The following is a 19,199-nucleotide window of genomic DNA, read 5'->3' as shown; positions in this document are numbered from 1 at the left end:
TCTATTTTTCTGTCTACGTTTAATATAATTTCCTGAATTGCAACATACACTTTGTAGGTATTCATGCCGTCGAATATAAAATCTCATAATTAATGAAATATTAATAACAATAAAGTTCCTTTTTTATTTGTATACCAGAAGACTAGTAAGTACATATTTTTGTTCTATTTTTCTGTCTACGTTTAATATAATTTCCTTAATTGCAACATACACTTGGCAGTTATTCATGCCGTCGAAAATAACATTTCATAATTAATGAAATATGAATAATAATAAAGTTCCTTTTTTATTTGTATACCAGAAGACTAGTAAGTACACATTTTTATTCTATTTTTCTGTCTATGTTCAATATAATTTCCTTAATACAACATCTCATAATTAAAATGAAATAGTAATAATAATAATAATGCAAATTATTATATATATATGTATAATAATTAAGCATTCGTGACTGCTAGGTGAGGCATACGTACCCTTAATCGAAATACGACGAAAGTCAGACCCGAGCCATCGTCTTATATCGGAATAAAACTGTATCAGTGAAATATCGGCGTGAGTCAGAAATGACCCCAGCATAGGCTTAGAATTTGAAGGAGTCGGAGAGTTAATCAACAGCAGATTTATATATTTATGACAAAAAATTAATTGTTCTCCGTTAAGCCTATTTCAATCCTTCCCGGTTGTTATGCCCCATTAAACAAAACTCATTTGTAGGCACAGTATTCTCTTCTTGTAATTGCATCCCCGTGATTACCAGATTATGGGGTTAGTTAATAGTAGGCAGGCTTGCTTTAGTGTTGCCGGCGGCGAGAGAAAGAAACAGTAATGAGCAGCCGGAAACAAGCAAGATAGAAACGTGCTGGCAGCTAATGAAAAACGAAATGTCTGCAGTCCCCTATTCTAGAGAAAGACAATTACTCCTGCGTTCTACAGACGCTGGCACGGTAAAGTTTCAATACTTGAGGGGCTTATAATCCTCGCAGGAGGTATAATACTCCAGAAACAGTAAATGTCGAATTCTAAAGAAATCGTCGATATTTAAACTGTGATAATTTCGTTGAAAACATACCACGATAAACCTTGTCTCATTTTAATACTAAACCTACTACGAAAGGTCAAATAAACCATTTTATATTTTTTATTTGATAATTATTGAAATTGTAAAGGTGTTTTCATGGGAATTTATTGAATACATTATTTGACTGCAGTATACAGGGTGTCTCAGCTTGAAGGAGGCCACCTATGAAGAACTGGAGACATGTTTTTTTCTCAAGAATGCTATCAATGAAGTGTCTCTAAAAACTTTGAAAAATCTTTATCGCGAATGAATCTTGCTACATTTGATCATTGAAGTCTTTCCTTTCCAACGACACAAAAAAATTGGTGTACGACATTTTTCCGTTGTTTTATTATGGCTAAAATGAACTTATTTGTTCGATAAAACAGTGGAAAAAATTGTACATCAACTTTTAAAGGGTCGTTGTAAAGAAAAAGCTTGAATATTTAAGTCTAAGAAAAATTTTTCATGTTTTACAGAGATTTCAATCTAAAGCATTTTTAAGAAAAATGGGTCTTCAGCTTCTCATCTGCTACGTCATGTAAAGATGTCTTAAAAGAAAATGAATAATGGTGTGCGAAAGTAGAATCTTCAAGCTTTAAAATGAGTCCAAGTTTATTGCCGTACGATAGTGATTTACGAAATTATTACAGATTAAATATCGCCAATTTCTCGAGAATCAGACATTTTACGTTCAAACTGTTCAAACACTTTTCAGATCTACTGTAATTCTAAATTCAATTTTCTCGATGTGAAATCCACTCTCGTTTTTATTTAACTCAGAATTATTTTATCGGATATTATATTTTATCTCATTTCCCAATGAATACGATATTTTCCTTTTTGTTCGATTATCTTTTTCCAAAAAGAATAAGTAAGAAAATATCTATTGATTAAAGTTCATCGCTTGAATAAAGAATTCGTTTTTATTTCACCTTAAAATACCGAAATTACTTTCTTGCTAATATATTATATAATCGGATACAATATACAATAGATGTACAAAGTATTGTTTAAAAATACTGTGCACTTACGGCCACATAAAATACCTGCGTACAAAATATTATTTAACAAGATTGTGTACAGTCTTTCTACATAACAATTTTTCGATGGTGTTATACGGGACTCTGCTGCAGTGTAAAATACGAGAAAGGTGAACCAACTGCTTGCAGCAACAAATCCAAATAAAGTTCGTGGCGGCGCGCGGCGGAACGGTGAAATAGTAGCGAGGGCAGTTGTGTGCTCAAATTTCCTAGAGCAAACCAAATTTTCTTGGAAAATACGCAGCCGCATAACTTTCAATCGAAACCTCCGGAAATTCGATTTTGCTTAACAGGAGCTCGCCGTTCAATTCCCTTCGTCCTCGGTGAATAGCGACGCGCTTCTCAAACTATTTCCCCCAAAAAGTTTTGAGACGGCGCAAAGTGGAACGCAGCCGGCTTCAAGTTGATAATGTGCACGTGCACCCCCACGAGTACACCGTGCTCCTATATTTGTCATTCCCGTACAATTCAGCCTGGCTTATCCCTGGTAGCCGATTTTCTCCGCATTCTGCGCCATCCTGGCGTATTTAACGGGCAAGAATGTACGCGTGACAGAAATGCCGTGGCATCGCCCGGGGCGCCTCTGTGTACGAACCCTGGGACCCACATAATCGGGAGGAACGATAGCAGGCGATGAACAACTGAAGGGCAGATCGACTGCAAGCGCTTTAGCTACTATTGCGGGGGTCTTCAATGGTCGACACTGTTAACCATTAAGGATGTTCTGGAGGTATATAAAAACGCAACAAAATTTTTGAAAATTTGACAAGATATAATTCTTATTAAATTAATGCAATTACCAAAGTTTGGGTTCGATTCACTGCACCGTTTAAGAATTATAGTAACTTAAAGTTTGCACATTTTAACACATCTTTTCATGGAGAAATCATAAAATTCCACTTCAAACCCTATTTAAACCTTGAAAAAACGCAACTAGAAACTCCAGTTTTTTTATATACAGGGTGTCCCGAATTTAAATGGCAAAACTTTAGGAGCGTGTAGGATCGAAAAGCCAAGACAGAAAGTCTATTAGAGATTTGCTCGTTTTTGCTTCGTTTTGGAGAAAATCGCAAAAAAAGAAACAAAACAAGTTTTCATTTTTGTACTTATTTATTTACATTTTATTTACGTTATCATCTATTTAATGTAGATATTGTTCAAAATGTTGCCCTCTTGCAGCAAATTGTAAGTCTATCGATAAAGTCTATCGTAATTACGATACATAGTTACATATACAGTCAAATGACCAGTTCTTCTGTCAAGCTAGACGCATTAGTTCACTAATTCAAACAATTGCATTTAGTTTGAATTACGAAAAAGATAGTAAAAGTTGCTTTTTCTAATTTTTTTTCGACTTTTAATGAAATTCTCAAAAATGTGTTTTGTAGATCCATACAGATTATATGTATACTTGTATACACCCTGAAAATTTCATCGGAATTGATTAATTGGTTTATAGGTTATAAACGATTAAAAATGGTGAAAAAATTAAAAGTTTTCACGATCTCCAGCAAACTATTAATCTTTACCATTTTTAGTCGTTTATAACTCCTAAACCAATTAATCAACTTCGATGAACTTTTCAGGATGTATATAATTAGTATGTGTCTACAAGACAAATTATAAATTTTCGTTACAAGCCCAAATAAAAGAGTTATAAAAAGCAAGATTCCATTTCTGACCGTGTGTGACCATTTTTTCCGTACACTCGTATATTTCGAATTCTAATCCGCAATAATAGGTACGTAGTAATTAGTACATGGCTCTGTTTCGTCCGCAGTAATACGCACAAAATGTTATCGACTTATTTTTTAATATTTTCTAATGTTGTATTAGGTTTTGAGGGCCACCAAAATATCTTTTTGTATTGAAAACGCACTATTCTTTCATATAATGCTTACACATATTACTATTTCATGATAAATTGGGAATAATATTAACACTTTACCTACCGGAAGCCTATTAACACATTACCGACCGGCGAATATTGCATAATTTTGAAAAATCACTTTTTAATGGAACCTTCAATAGCAACATCGATTTTCATCGTGAACTAACAAGTCACCCTTAATAACTTCATCTAATAGTTTCATTTAAAATTGTAACGTAAAAGAAAATTTCTATGCTTTCTTTTGAAACAGCATAATTATTGAAAATCCTATTAATAGGCTTTCGGTAGGTAAAGTGTTAATAGGCTTTTCAATAATTGTGCTGTACCAAAAGAAAGCATAGAAACTTTACATTGCAATCTTCAATGAAACTATTAGATGATGTTATTGAGGGTGACTTGATGGTTCACAATAAAAATTGCTGTTTCCATTGAAGGCTCCATGAAAAATTGTTTAGCCATGTATGTACTATAGATTTTTGAAGATTATACAATGATCACCGGTCGGTAATGTGTTAAAATAAAGTACGATGAAAGAATGATACCGCACAGTTAGCCTATAGCTGCTGAACGTGGCAGCGAAAACAATTTTTAAACTCCGCAAGGAGTCCTGAGGCTCGCCGTGTCGCGATCAGTAGTTGGAAGTTCAGTTCCCGTAGTAATCTCTGGCCTGCTATTTGTTTCAGGGGAGCATCCCGCGGCGATGCAACATGGGAACTCGAGCAATAGCGGTGCGGCGACGAGGACGCTCGCGTTGCTCCTGTTGCTTCTGCACGCCGGATCGTTCGCGAGGTGACTGGTCGATCACGGAGCTTTCCAATAAGAACACAACCGAAGGTCGTTTCCCCTTTATTTAATCGAGCAAAAAAAAAGGCAGACAGAGAAAGAGAATGGACGGTGGGAACGCAGGAGCAAGGGAAGGAAGCGTCTCAATCAGCAGTAACCACCTTGTGCCCCCATATATCACCTTTGATCTTTCTTTTACCTGATCAACCGAGCGACCAGGCAGATCAGCGGCCGTCAAGGAAACGCTAGAAGTACGAGGTGACCTTTGGGAACCCCGAGTGCTCGTCGTCGGATGCCTCGAGAGGATTCTAGCTGGCGCTAAAGAGGATCGCCGGCTCGCCTCGAGGATTAGTAAATCTGCAGTGTGTCTAACAGCGATCAGTGTTCTCGGCTTCTTGTTTGTATCCGTAGATATTCCGCGCGCCGGTCGAAGCAAAGTGGGAACTGTTCTCCAGTGACTAGCACGGTTCTTTATGGCGACGCCGAATCTACAGACCCGCAGACTATTAGATTTCCCTTTTTTGTTCCGAGCGAGCGAGATGACGGGGGAGGAACTCAACGAGATCTCCGCGAGAGAACTCGGCGACATGTAAATGGGTGTTTAGTATGAGACAGTTGGACTCGGTGCGGTCACGATGATCAAGGATCCGCGAGGTTTCAGGCTCTTATCGTTTAAGGAGCGTTCAAGGACATTCGCCAGATCGGTCTCGTTTTTAGGTAACGTTCTCGGTGTCGCTGTTCTCTTCGTGCGATGCTCGATGGATGATGTGTCGCACCACCTTTAAATCGTTTCGTCTCAAGGGGATACTCCTATTGTTTCCCGCTGAACAGACACCCACACATTTTCTTGGTGCAACGAGTTCTGGTTGAACGGAGGGCCTCTTACGAATTGGCAGGGTTACCGGTGTTTACGAAACGATTTACACGTTTCAGAGAAGTATGGTCGATGTGTAACAAATTTTTAATGATACGGATATAAAATAATTGTATTAGGAATTCATTTTAGAACATTCGATGAGAGAAAATTCATCCAGAATATTGAAAATGTGTGGCTTACTTTGTCAAACGTACGAAGATTCAGTTTGGTTCATTTCTTAGTGGACGTACACTACTTCTCGCAAAGCAAGCGACGTATAAGCTAATTTAATTAACAAATTAATAATGGTTCCAATTTATGTTTCATGGATAATGGTTTACTATCAATTGATTTAGTAATCATTTACTTATTATGCGGAATAATACACAATTACATCGGAATTTCTTTTTAATTTAAATTATTGAACGTTTGTTTAACATACGGATGAAACATTCATAGTTCCCTAGAATAAATAAATATTCTACAACGTTCCATGATCGTAAGTTTTATTTCAGCAATTCTTAAAGGCTAAAGATAAAGAAAATTGTATTTTTGTGTTCGTTAGCACTTAGACAATTTCATCTAGCAATACAGCTTATATTCAACTCAAATCATTTGTGAGCTTGTAACATAGAAATAAAATTTTCTGTGCACAAAAGGAGTTTAATTCTCTGATATGTGAATTCCATAACAACCTCCATCTGAAAGTATCGGCGATACTTGCATAATTAGGTTTGAAATGGTTGGAATTATCCACATTGAGAGGCTAACATAGTGTTCGCATTTGTGGGATGTAAATTTTCTGTTCAGATTTTTGTTCGATTGATAAAACAACGAGCACAACATTCTATAAAATATAATTTATTCCTTAAGACTTATAATGAACGTTTGATCAAACATTCAGAGATGGAAAATATTTTGGTTGCTATGTTTTAGTGTCATTTCGAAGTAATAATTATTTGACAATTATTATACATATATTTCATGTCGCCTATTATTTTGAAAAATGTTAATTGTACGAAGGCTCAATTGATGCAATTGTTTGTAACTTTTCTTCTGAAATCCTAAACTGATTTTTGTAAAACATGATTTATTCCTTAAGACATATGATGCATGTTTGATAAGAAGTTGTGTAGGGATCGAAAATGTTTTAGTAAATCATTCCATAGTAATACTGACCAAATTCACTATTATAATATTCGACAGAATTTAGTACAATTTTTGGGGTAAACTTTACTTTACCGGACTCAAAATTAATGCCTTTCTCCTATTAATTATGATGTATTTGGTATGTAATCCAGTAGATTTGTACCCGGGGCAGCTGCAGATCGAAGTTTCGATCCTGTAGGATCAATGGTTCAAGAGTTATACTTGCTTAAAGTTGAACAATCTGCAGTGTTTTTGACAGGTAAGGGCGCCGCCATATTGGTTTGTAGTGATGACCGTGAGCTGCTTACCTTGCTGTCCCCCCCCCCCCCCCCCCGACCTAATCACTAACCAACTACCACGTAGCGGCATAATTAATAAGAGAAAGGCACTAATTTTGAGTCCGGTAAAGTAAAGAGCAGCCCCATTTTTATTTATTTCAGATCTGCAGAGGTTACTACAGCTGGAAATAAGTTTCTATTTTATTCCACTTTCTCTTCAAATTCGTCTACAAGCTTGTATATCAATTTCATATCACGGAAAAAATTATATAGAATGGAATTATTCCAGGCCCGAAGAAATGTTTAACACTAAACCTACCGAGCCTTAAAAGTAACTGGTACACGTTCCCTTATAAAAATGACAAGATTAATTTTATTCAGACTTCGCGCGGCTCCTATTGTAATACGTGCACTACTAAAGATATCTATACAATTAACATTTTTCTAATTGTAAAATAAAAAACCTGGAACCGGTCATTTTCACCGGTGTTGGTAGGTTTAGTGATAATTTTCGAGTTAACACGAAACCTACCACTTCCGGTCATATGACCTGTATTATATTTTTCATTTTATAATTATTGAAATTATGAAATTGCTTACGTTGAACTTGATTCGATAAATTTCTTTATCCAAACACATATTTTAATAAAAATTGCACAAGATATAAATAAGTAGAGCCTTGTCACTTTTATATTCTAAAACATTTCAATCGCTTTTAGTGCTCGGTAGTTTTAGTGTTAAAATAGAGCTCCGATAAAGGGCTACTATATCAGAAAACACTTATGTGATTTGAACAAAAGTTGACGCCAATATTATCAGTCGAAATCGTCTATTTCTTCTGAAAAAGATTACTTTCAATTCCGATGAGGCTGTTAGAGGTTACAGCTTTGAAGTTCGCTCTCCCACACGCTGCGGTGATATCATGATGAAAGCAGTCTTTCATGAACGCTACCTGTTCCATGACAATTTCACATGCAGTCGCAATAATTTTCCCGATCAAACGGCACACGGCGGCGCGCCCGGAGTTAATAGTATCGCCTGACAGTGACAAACGACCAACCTACGAAAGGACTAGAGAAATTAATAGGGGCTGGTTTAGCACTGTTGTCTCCGTCGATCCTGAACCCTTTGTGCCCGGGATAACCGAGTTTTTCCCGATGGATCACTTTGAGGTTTAAGTAAGTCCTCCTGTCCGGCTGAAATGTCATCCGACTTTTGCTCGTTACGCGTCAGAAACCTAGTGTATTTCAGTCGCAGCATTTCAGTTCATAAAACGAGCACGAAAAACCTTGGAAATTATGAGAATTGATGATCTATTGGATTATATATATCGCCCTACGTTCTGCGATGACATTTTGTTTCCATTATGTTCATGGCTTTAAGAACTTCTTACCTTCTTTATTTATGACTACTGTAGGAATCTACTTTGCGGGATAGCCTGATTTATGACATTTAGCAAAGAAGCAGCTTAAGTCTATTGATACCGCGACGCGGAACGACTGAAAGAATAGACGGATGAAATTGATTAGTCATTATATACTATTTATGGGGTAATTAAAATCGTATTATTTTCCTCCTGCTGACGCATTTTATTTATGCAAAGCAACTATTTGCTGCAGAAGCTCGCGACTCTGTTTTCAACGTTTTGATGCATTTTTATGGAAATGAGTTTCTAAGCTTACGTAACTGTACGCCCAAAGACATAGAAAAACCGGAAGTTATTAAGTGATCTTCCTGGAAGCTATATGAGGCTTTTTAATAAAGTAAATAATTATTTCTTCCATGAAGAATGTGTATAAAATACTTTAGTCAATAATGATTTTCAACGACTCTGGCAGCTACACGAGGCTTTTTCATATTTGAAAATATTTATTCAATAATGTAAATAATTATTTCTTCCTGCACCAATAATTTTCAATGACCCTTGCCAATTGATCACCACGATCGAGAAATATTTCTCGGAAATAATTAAAAGTGAAAATAGTTTTAATCATTGGCTTTGGAATCATCTCGCAACTTCCGTGCCGGAGCATTTTTTATAATACAATAAAAACAGGTTACGCGAATACTTCCAAACGAAACTTTTTACGGCAGCCATTACTTGTTTTTATGAGTAGCCAGTATAACGCAGAGTTTTTATACCCTTCCTTCATCATCCTGAACTGCAAACACACTTCAATAATTCTAGTTATCAGATTCTCAATGATTAATATTTAATATTTATTTCTGCTAAATAATTTCTACTGTTACTCTGCATTCTACTTGTACAATGCCTATTTATAAAATTACCACAAGCTTCACTTTTCTTCCTATTATAAACATGATATCGTTAGTAGATTGGGAATATTTTTTGCGAATTGTTTAATATTATGAATCAAGATTACAAAATCGATTTGTTCTTCCATCAATAAGTTTTACAGGTGATAAATACTTTAACGGGAAATGTAATTCTACTTAAAGCTCTATTTTCATTTTTAATTGAAATTTTTATGTTTTTTGAGGGTGCGTTCTAATTTTTTACAATTATGAAACGACAGTATTAATTAATCTCTTATTTTATACGGTTTAATTCAGTAAACTGTGTATATAATTATCATATGAAAATCGATTCTTAAAATACAATTGCTTTATTTAATGATGCAAGAGACATTTCAATTCTTGATTTTCGAGATAATGAAACTGTTTTGCATTCCATTATTTAATTTATCATTTATTATTATTCATAATTATTTTTACATAATTGGAGCAAGAGCAATAAAACATGGAAGTACTAACTCCTTTTGTTTTACGGTCACCGTTTTTATGCTTTGGCTTTGGACATTCTTAAACTTTAATGTCCCATTTGATATAGGTATCATTTATTCTCCGTCCATTTGATGTTACATAATAAATTTTTGTCGCCGGTAGCACTTCGCTGGCGTAATAATTATCGCATGCAATAAATTGTTGCTTAACTGAGTTAAATTCTGTGACGTGTTTCGTTGCCTGTAAACTGCGAACGATCGAAGTAGTAGAATAAGTCAATGCTTGCTCAGCCAAGTAGAACAAGATAAGACTGACTACATACTCCCTCTGGAAAGTATTTATGTTAGAAGTTTTTGTTGAAATGATCACTGTTTTTTAACGACTTTTATTATATATTACAATTTTGTGACATTATATTATTTTATAATTTTGTTCGTTATTCACAGCAAATGTTTTGTTTCAATATTCTACTTTGCGAAATACGAGGTGTATGAAAATATCGTTAGACTCATTTGTACTGCTAATTTCATGTGTACATAATATATACATATGGTCTTCCATAAGTTACCGGATGCTGATTGCGCAATCAGGAAAATATAAATTATTATGATACAGGTACAAAATGCTGCAAAATTATTCTTTGAACGTTAAAATCATTTGGAAAAAATATACAGTTCTATTAAGGTTTTATGAGAATTCCTAAATAAATGTTTAATAAATTAATATACAAAATTGGTCTGGGTTAGGTGCAAAATTATCTTTTGAACGTTAAAATCATTTGGGAAAAATAAACATTTAATATCCAGATAGCACACGACGTCTTAAAGACGTCCATTTTACATCTATTCTAGGTCTGAAAGTCTTACGTCCTAAATAGACATCTTTAAGACCATAAACAGTGTGGTTTTTATACATAACCACAATCTAGTAGTAAGTATTAGCATTGGTATTATTTGTTCGAGTTAGTGTTTTTTCTTCAATTTCCATTTTGATTTCGATTTCGATTTCGATTTCGATTTCGATTTCGATTTCGATTTCGATTTCGATTTCAATTTTTATTGTGATTATAATTTCAATTTCAATTTTTATTGTAATTTTAATTGCAGTTGTTATTTCTATTACACTTTTTATGCGAATTCCGCATGCGTTTTTCTGATGAAGCTATTTATTGCTTTAACTTTAAACTCGTTTTTGTCGAAATCTATTTTTACTCTTCCCTTCTTTTAATTTAATTAACATTTGTAGACCTTTAAGTCTTCTTAGGGACGTCTTAAAATACCTCTCGAATGTTCTACGAACGCTCCTGAACGTTTCTAGACGTCAAACAAATTTTAAAGATGTCTTTAAGACGTATCGTTTTCTCACACAAGACGTTCAGGATACGTTCGGAAGATGTTCGTAGGACATTCGGGTCATCTTTAAGACGTCTGAATGTCCAACTGCAGACGTCTTTGAATGTTTAACATATATATAAAATTGGTTCTAATAAAAAGTAAGTCTTTGTTTTCACTTCCACATAAAAGATTCATCTAATTGACGAAAAGTTTATCCAATGTAATTTGAAAGTATCGCTGTTTTGCATGAGATTAATTTGTTCTTACAATACCTTAGCAAATGTAAGCATTCTGTGACTCATGAATAAGAATGTATGCTTTTTTTTAGATATTTTATATACTTTTTTTAATGCGATAAAAGTATAAAATATTACATATCTGCCCTAGATTTCGCATAAAATCCTCAGCTACAAGGAAATTTCTGACCTACAATTATAAAACAATGGGTTCGTCCGTGGAACTAACATCATTCCAATATCCTAATTAGGTTCCTCGCATGAATGTAACGGACAATCATAGAAACGGGAAAAAATTTAATATCCGTGTTTGATGCCGCATAAAATCCTTAATTACCCAGCGTTTACTAATCTACAAAGCATTCAGTTAATTAACCTGCGTAACAAGAGTCGTTTCAATAGCATGATTGCATTTCAAGCATGATTACGGTATACATAGAACTTGAAGAAGACTAAATATTTGATGGGACACAAAATATGCAATTAACATGCAATAATTGACCTAGGGTCGTTAGACAATAAAAAGTCCGTCAGTTCAGATAATGGGGGCTATTCCAATATCTTAATTGCGTTTCTTTGTGATTCGTTTTCGCTTGGTCGTAAATTCATTTCACCGTTCTACAGTGCTCGATAAAATAGTGAAATATTTGACGTATGCACCCTGTATATGTGTTTATTATGTGTAATAAAATGATTACAGAAAGAATTGTAAAATGAACTAATATATTCAGTGAACAAAAGACGGTAGTACAAAAATTGTCCTGTCTCCGATTTTATTCAAATTTGAATATGTCTAGTCTTTAGTGACCTATGAACGAATCTCAAAGGATTTTTCAATATCTTAAAAATGATTGATTTTACAGACGTGTCAAAAAAAGCGTCACCTTTTTCATTCATCTATATATATGTATATAAAAGCGAAGTCCTGACTCACCTATCAACGCCCAGGCTAAACCCTTGGACTTAGAAAGCTGAAATTTTGCACAGAGGTTTCCCTTATGATCTATACAAGGGATAAGAAAGGATATTTCGAAATTCAATCCCCAAGGGGGTGAAAAGGGGTTGCAACGTTTGTATGAGGAATATTTTGTTCGTGGTCGGATTTACTTCGTACTTGGTCTTAATGCTCTTTGTATAATTAATCAAACACCTATTTCGGCATTTTAAAAAATTCAACCCCTAAGGGGGTGAAAAGGGGTTGCAACGTTTGTATGAGGAATATTTTGTTCGTGGTCGGATTTACTTCATACTTGGTCTTAATGCTCTTTGATATAATTAATCAAACACCTGTTTCGGCATTTTAAAAAATTGAACCCCCAAAGGGGTGAAAAGGGGTTGCAACGTTTGTATGAGGAATATTTTGTTCGTGGTCGGATTTACTTCATACTTGGTCTTAATGCTCTTTGATATAATTAATCAAACACCTATTTCGGCATTTTAAAAAATTGATCCCCTAAGGGGGTGAAAAGGGGTTTTGAAATCTAAGATTGCGGCATGACATAAAATTAAAACTCTATAGGGATGAATGGGGGGTTAAAAGGTTTTATATGGAGAAACAATATCAATTTCCGAGGGCATTAAACGGTTTTCTGTGCGAGCGAAGCCGCGGGCAAAAGCTAGTTAAATTATAAAACTAGAACTAACAAACCGATGAGAATGAGGTTTTAGGAGTTTATAGAGAAAGCATGAGAGTATCTTTTTTCAGCATTTATATTTTGCAATTATTTTAAATAGTAGAAAACTTCTTAAACATTTTTTAGCTGAAGATATAACCCCCAGTGTCCCCCTACAGACCTGTTTTTTTAAAAAGCGGACACTTTAAAATTGACGAAGTTAAAATTATTTGAAGTGAACGCTGTACCGCGAGAAATTTTGTAACATTTTACTGTAACTCTTGACCCATAAGAGATATCGGGATGAAATTTGCACTATAATCCATTAAAAAATGGTCCCTATCGACTGATAATTATCGTAACAAACATTATACTTGTTACCTGAATTTCCCGTCCGAAACTTTTCTTCGTGGTATCGCATCTAACTTAAAAAGTAGTTACATAACAGTGTCCGGGGTTCAGATGAAAAAGTCCGGGATTTTTTTGCCGTTCGTCGTCGGTTCGCGATTTTATAGATGGCGACCCTAATCACGAACGGAAAGGTGCACGGTACCATTGCTTTCGGGGATTCCCGTTGACTATAGAACAACGGCGTCAATAGAAAGATAGGAAAATTGGCGAAGGGAACGCGTCGAACACGGATATCCAATGGTAATACGCGAACGGCTCGTTTACTAGCGCCATCAACGCAGGAAAGTATTACCCTGCTTATCCTCGGTATTCCTTTTGCCGGCCGTAAACACGAATCCCGAATGACTGGAAACGTTTATGCGGTACGAAGTTGAGAACAACGCCTGCGGTTTTCGCGGATTCTTGGATAAGAAGCAACGTATTTTCCGCGCTTCGGATCCACCGTGACCCGAATATTACGACAAAACCTCGGCCCGGAATTCCGCTCGAATGCCGGAAGCGGGGCTGTTGTCCCCTCTCCTCATTCTCTTCCTCTCTCTCTCCCACCCTCCGGCGCGGCGTTCGCCTACAATTCCGACAGACAAATATTTCGGACTTCATTGGGTTTATGCTCGCCGCGAGATTCGCCGATGAGCGAGCAATCAACGCTACACGCGTGGAACACGCGCGAATTTTTATTTCGTTCCATTGTACCCACCGTTTCTCCCGAGACTGAATCTCTGTCTGCACTATAAATTTTACGATCTTGTTTTTTCTCATACCTGTGCATTTATGTTTGACGAAATTGCTGTTTAGGGGAGTCAGTGTCGTCAGATCAAGATTTGTGTCCCCACTCTACCTTCCCCTTCTACGACGCTATTCAGAGTGTGTCACAATGTCACGTGACTAATCCGGTACTGGCAGAGAGGGGGTAACTTCTTCTTCTCAATTCAAGCCAAAATTCCCCTAAAGATTAATACTATTTATATTGCTTTCCTAAGAAATGATTTAATAAATGTCATTATTAGAGCATATATTACAATAATAACCGTGTTTGCACGACTTTGGACGAAACAAATTAATTCTTGTCGTTTTTATAAGCCAACATGTGACTGTATATCAAGTTTTAAGTGGTCGCTATAAAGGGGAAACTCATAATGTGGCATATTAACCCTTAGCTCTCGAGTGGTGACTCAAAGTCACCATTAAACATTGCTGTACCATTATGATCTTTGATCATGATTGCTCTACAATATTAAACAATAAAACGGAATTCCACAAAATTAAAAAAATTCCATAAACATTCGCAATCTACTTTGCTCAAAAACTATTTTTCACCAAGAAATTATGTTAGCTGCTTCCATTAATTTAATTTTGTTTCCCAGCTAGAATATTCGAGAACACGGAAAACTGGGAAGGCTATAAAATAGTTTATTCTCCGGCCGAAAGTAAGTTTAACCCAAACAAAACGCTTTGGTTCTGGAAAAAGTGACTGTTTGAAATTCTTCTGATTCATACCCGAAGCAGAATATCGGCAAACCACTATTTCCGTAATACTCGGTGATTCGTCGTTTTTCGTAATAAATTGCAAATATTCTTGGACAGGGTTTTCGAGGGAAAATCCCGCAAGTTTGCCCTTCATGCGGATAAACAAACTACAGCCTCGTTTTTCTGTAAACCGTCCGACGAGATAAAATTCGTAGAGTTAGTTTGATTTCTAGGTCACCAGTCCGCAAGTGTTTTTCCTTTTTGCAGCGAGCTGACGCGGGGAGAAATAAATATTGAGGGTTGTCCCAAATTCGCGCACGTTTTTACGGAACCTCAAACGTTCGAACATGTTTTATTTGATTTATATAATATGCCACGCATCGGCCGAGAATTTTAAACTGTGCCGACTATTTCCGTCGTTTCGCAAGCATTTTTGAGTTGCCCTTATTATTTTATAAAAAATAGGTTTCTCTCTACAAAGAATATTATATGTTCTTATTCCACGACCACTTTATATCTCCTTCAGTGCCAGTTTAAAATTACGTCAATAATTAATTAAATTCATACAAACAATAAAATCAATCGCCTTTCAGAGAGCAAGCATCCTTAAACAGGCGGTAATAATTATTTAAAACATGCAGAATTGTGGCAATAAAACGTATAGGTACTGTGAAAATAATTTAATTTAACACATTGATTGTCAGCTAATCAATTACATGAGATTTGATATTAATCTCTCACAAGCTTCAGATATTCGTTTTCATTTTGATGTAACGAATACTCCGAATTTTATGATTTTTATCTTTCTGATTACTTTCATTTCATGGGAATTTCCGGGGTCGATACTCGACATTTAACGTGTTAACAAATCGTCACATTATAGTTGCTCAAAGTAACTCTACAGCCTGCATAAAATTTTCAATTTATAGTTACTAGACTGCAGATTGTCATAAGCACAAAAATATTAAAAATATTGGAATTAAGAAAGGAAATTTATTTCTATTTTAAACTAGCTTGTGGTGCAACCGATGTAGCAAATTTTGCATAATGATCCGCAGTCTATTAATTGTTTTATTTTCCAACCGACATTTCAAGACTCAAAGTCCACAGCGCACAGGTACACTTGAAAGTTTGTATAGCAGAGCCGGTAGCATGGTAAATAAAATGAATGGTTGCAAAACTACGGACTATATTTTCGTTTTAATATCCCCTATGGTCGAAACGTGGGATTACACGCGCAGAGGCCGAGAAAAATTCAGCGAGATTTATGGAGTTACCTTAAAACGGGTTCACCGAGGCGGATCGTTGATTTTGGATCGACATACGAGGCCACCACATATCCGTGTACGTATAATAGACTCGATAAGTTCTAGGACTAGGCATGCTGCGTTCCCAGGTGGCGCGTCGAAAGGAATAAATGTTCCATGCACCATCAGCTACGAGTTCGACGCGTTCCCTAACGAAAGTTTCCCGAGTGCACAGTTGGACAGCAATGAGACCGTATGTTTCCGAAGATAACGTTTCGAAACTGATTTCGAGACTGCGACTTAATGGAACTATCTAATTCCACGCGTGCATTGACCTCTTCCAAACTCCCACCGACAAATAAACGCAGTTAGTTGGGGAAGAATATCCGAATGTGGACCAGCGCCTAGGTTCGACCTAATTTATAAATCATAGTTTATTTGCATCGCTAGTAATACTTGTATTTTACATACAGTACATTTTCTTCCAACAAGCTGGCACTGATTTAAAGGCTAATTTCGAATCAATTAATGCTATTATTTACTCTTTACTTCAGGAATCCAGAAATTTTTAACTTTTTTCTATATAATCCTACTGATTTTGACGACGAAATGCTGATAATCCAAGTTCTAATGTTGGGAATTTACTGGTTCAAAAGTTACGGCTGTTTAAAATTGGCCGATTTTAAGCGTTTGAGACACGTAAGGACGCCGCCATGTTGTCCTTAGCACACGGTACTGAACCAGTGATTTCCTAACGTTAGAACTTGGATTTTCGACATTTCCTATAACATTTCTATATGTATAAGATCAATTAAATTAGTACACACTTCACAGACAGATTGTCAATTTTTTTTAACCTTTATTAGCTATAAAATTTATAAACATTACTAAACATAGGTTCTTTCATTATTCAATCTTAAAAATGTGTCGACTCACCTGCTCAAAACTTGTATGTATTTTTGTCAATTGTTTCTGAAAACTAAAGTTGAATGGGAATCGTGCCTCAATTCGTGTGACTGAATTACTTGAACGATTTTGTCAATCAACTGTAAAGCTTATGTGGACAACGTTGAGAATGTGTCGACTCACCATAGTACTCACATGCTCAGGAGTTTGTAACGTTCCCTGACCATCGTTAAATCTAATCATTAGAACCACTGTCCAACTGTGTCGAGGAAACTACTTCAATGTGTTGGCGTCTCTCAGTATGTTTGTAGTAGAACTTCAATCACTCGCGAACGTCCAGATAAATGTGTAATTACTGACACAAGTCGAAGGTCGGATTGACTGATTTCAAATATTCATATGCATGTATAAAACAAATGCAAATGGTCACGTACGAAATCTACAGGAAAAACGAGAGTCTCACCGACGAACACTACGAAACTGTTTGAAACATTTATTATTAATTTTCGAAAGAATGTTTACGTGAAATGTAATTAATATTTCTTTGAATCGCTATTAGGCTGAGGATACTGATGCTTCATTAGACTCATGCTTGACCAATTGATTTTCGACATTAACAAGTAAGCAGAAACTGATTTTCTCCATTTACGGTTCCATTCACTCCAAACTGACATAAATAGACATTAGTGAAAACTGTACCTTATTACAATTTTAATATATATTCAGATATGCTACAAATTCAGAAAATCCACAGTCTATCGGTCAGTGTAATATCGATTGATAGAACGTTGAATCCTAAGTTTTTTAAGTACTATTTCTGGAATAAAATATGAAAATACTAAGCCATGAATGCTTAATTTCATTTCGTCACATTCCCCAGTTGCAGAAGTAAATATATGTAAAGAGTGTCCCAAAAATGTAAAAGGACGTTGAAAGAGGTAGTTCCTTAGTCGTTTGAAGTAACTTCTTCCTTTTCAAAAATGTTCTCCGAGGTTTTGATATAGCGTTATTAATTAACAGCGGATTTTATGCATTTATGGCAAAAATGAGCTGGTATCATTTAAAGCAGTAAAAACATTAGAAGAATTTCAACGTACTGTTACATTATTTTTAACCTATTAATCATATTAAGAAAGAAAATAAATGGGTAAACTTTGCCGGACCAATCAGAATGCAGCTATCATGAACGTAATCCTAGTCGACGACAGGTCCCGCTGAGAGTCTCGTTGCTATTGGCTGAGTCAGAGTCCGTCCGTTGTAGTCGCGCTATGATTGATCCGTGTTTTTCGTTAATAACTCCTTAATAAAACCTCGGAGAATATTTTTTCAATGGTAACCGACTTCAAATGACTTAAGGGACCACCCTTGTCAAAGTTCTACATTTTTGGGACATCTTGTATGTATTTCGGAGATTTTATTTTCTTCCAAAAATAGATATGTAATATTAAAAACTCGAAACTTGGAATCGCAGTGTCTCAGAAACAAAAAGATATGTGTCTAGCGTCGTTTACCTTGCAATCGAGTATTATCATTACTCCGATTACATCACTGTAAATAAATTATTTATGAGTAGTATTTGAAAGCAATCACACTATTTCTCGCGATTTACGTTAACGTTGCGCAATGATGTCTACAAGAGAATGTGAAGCGGATTTTATTCTACCACGTGACGAAGCGTTGTATGATGGTACAACATTTTGATTTGTAAAATATGTATAAGTTATTAGGTTAATACAAATCGTATGTATAAAGAAATAAATATATTTATGTCTTTCCCTTACATTAAATTGAGTACTTTTGTCACTTATGCACACTTAACGTTTGTGTACATATGTATACTTATTCAGGTTTCACTTTTGTAACGTGTAATATTGATTTGTTGATAATGCGCGGCATGTTACAAAAACTGTATCATGAATTCTGTAGCAGAGACTGACTCTTAATCCAATATTAATACTAAACAATTTCATTTCAATAAATTATCTTCATATAAATGTTTCTTCTTTGTATTCGTAATTGTATAAAATGCGTCAAATATTCGTTTTTGTGTTAACATTACAGGATTTCTACAGGATGCAGCAATTGCTTATATTAACACATTGTACCCGTGTATATCCTGAAACTAAAAAATTAATTAATTGAAAAAGTTGCAAGAATTTTTACAAAAGTATGTTGCATGTTTT

General features: G+C 35.4%; 1 protein-coding gene across 7 annotated transcripts in view; it reads left to right on the top strand.

The window, feature by feature from the left end:
* The window catches only part of LOC143215610 (opioid-binding protein/cell adhesion molecule homolog), a 553,686-nt gene that overhangs the window by 527,046 nt on the left and 7,441 nt on the right, over positions 1 to 19,199 (top strand). For 6 of the 7 annotated variants that reach the window (XM_076437888.1, XM_076437891.1, XM_076437890.1 and 3 more), the window contains one exon: positions 4,675 to 18,796. The exons of the other annotated variant lie outside the window; for it this stretch is intronic. In XM_076437888.1, coding sequence (XP_076294003.1) covers positions 4,675 to 4,784 — 110 coding nt within the window. In that variant the 3' untranslated portion in view covers positions 4,785 to 18,796. Of the gene's footprint in view, positions 1 to 4,674; positions 18,797 to 19,199 lie in introns of those variants that run through there. 7 annotated transcript variants of the gene reach the window in all.

Source organism: Lasioglossum baleicum, chromosome 14 (assembly GCF_051020765.1).
Source record: "Lasioglossum baleicum chromosome 14, iyLasBale1, whole genome shotgun sequence".
NCBI classification, from domain to species: Eukaryota; Metazoa; Arthropoda; class Insecta; order Hymenoptera; family Halictidae; genus Lasioglossum; species Lasioglossum baleicum.
This window is presented reverse-complemented; position numbering and strand designations above follow the sequence as displayed.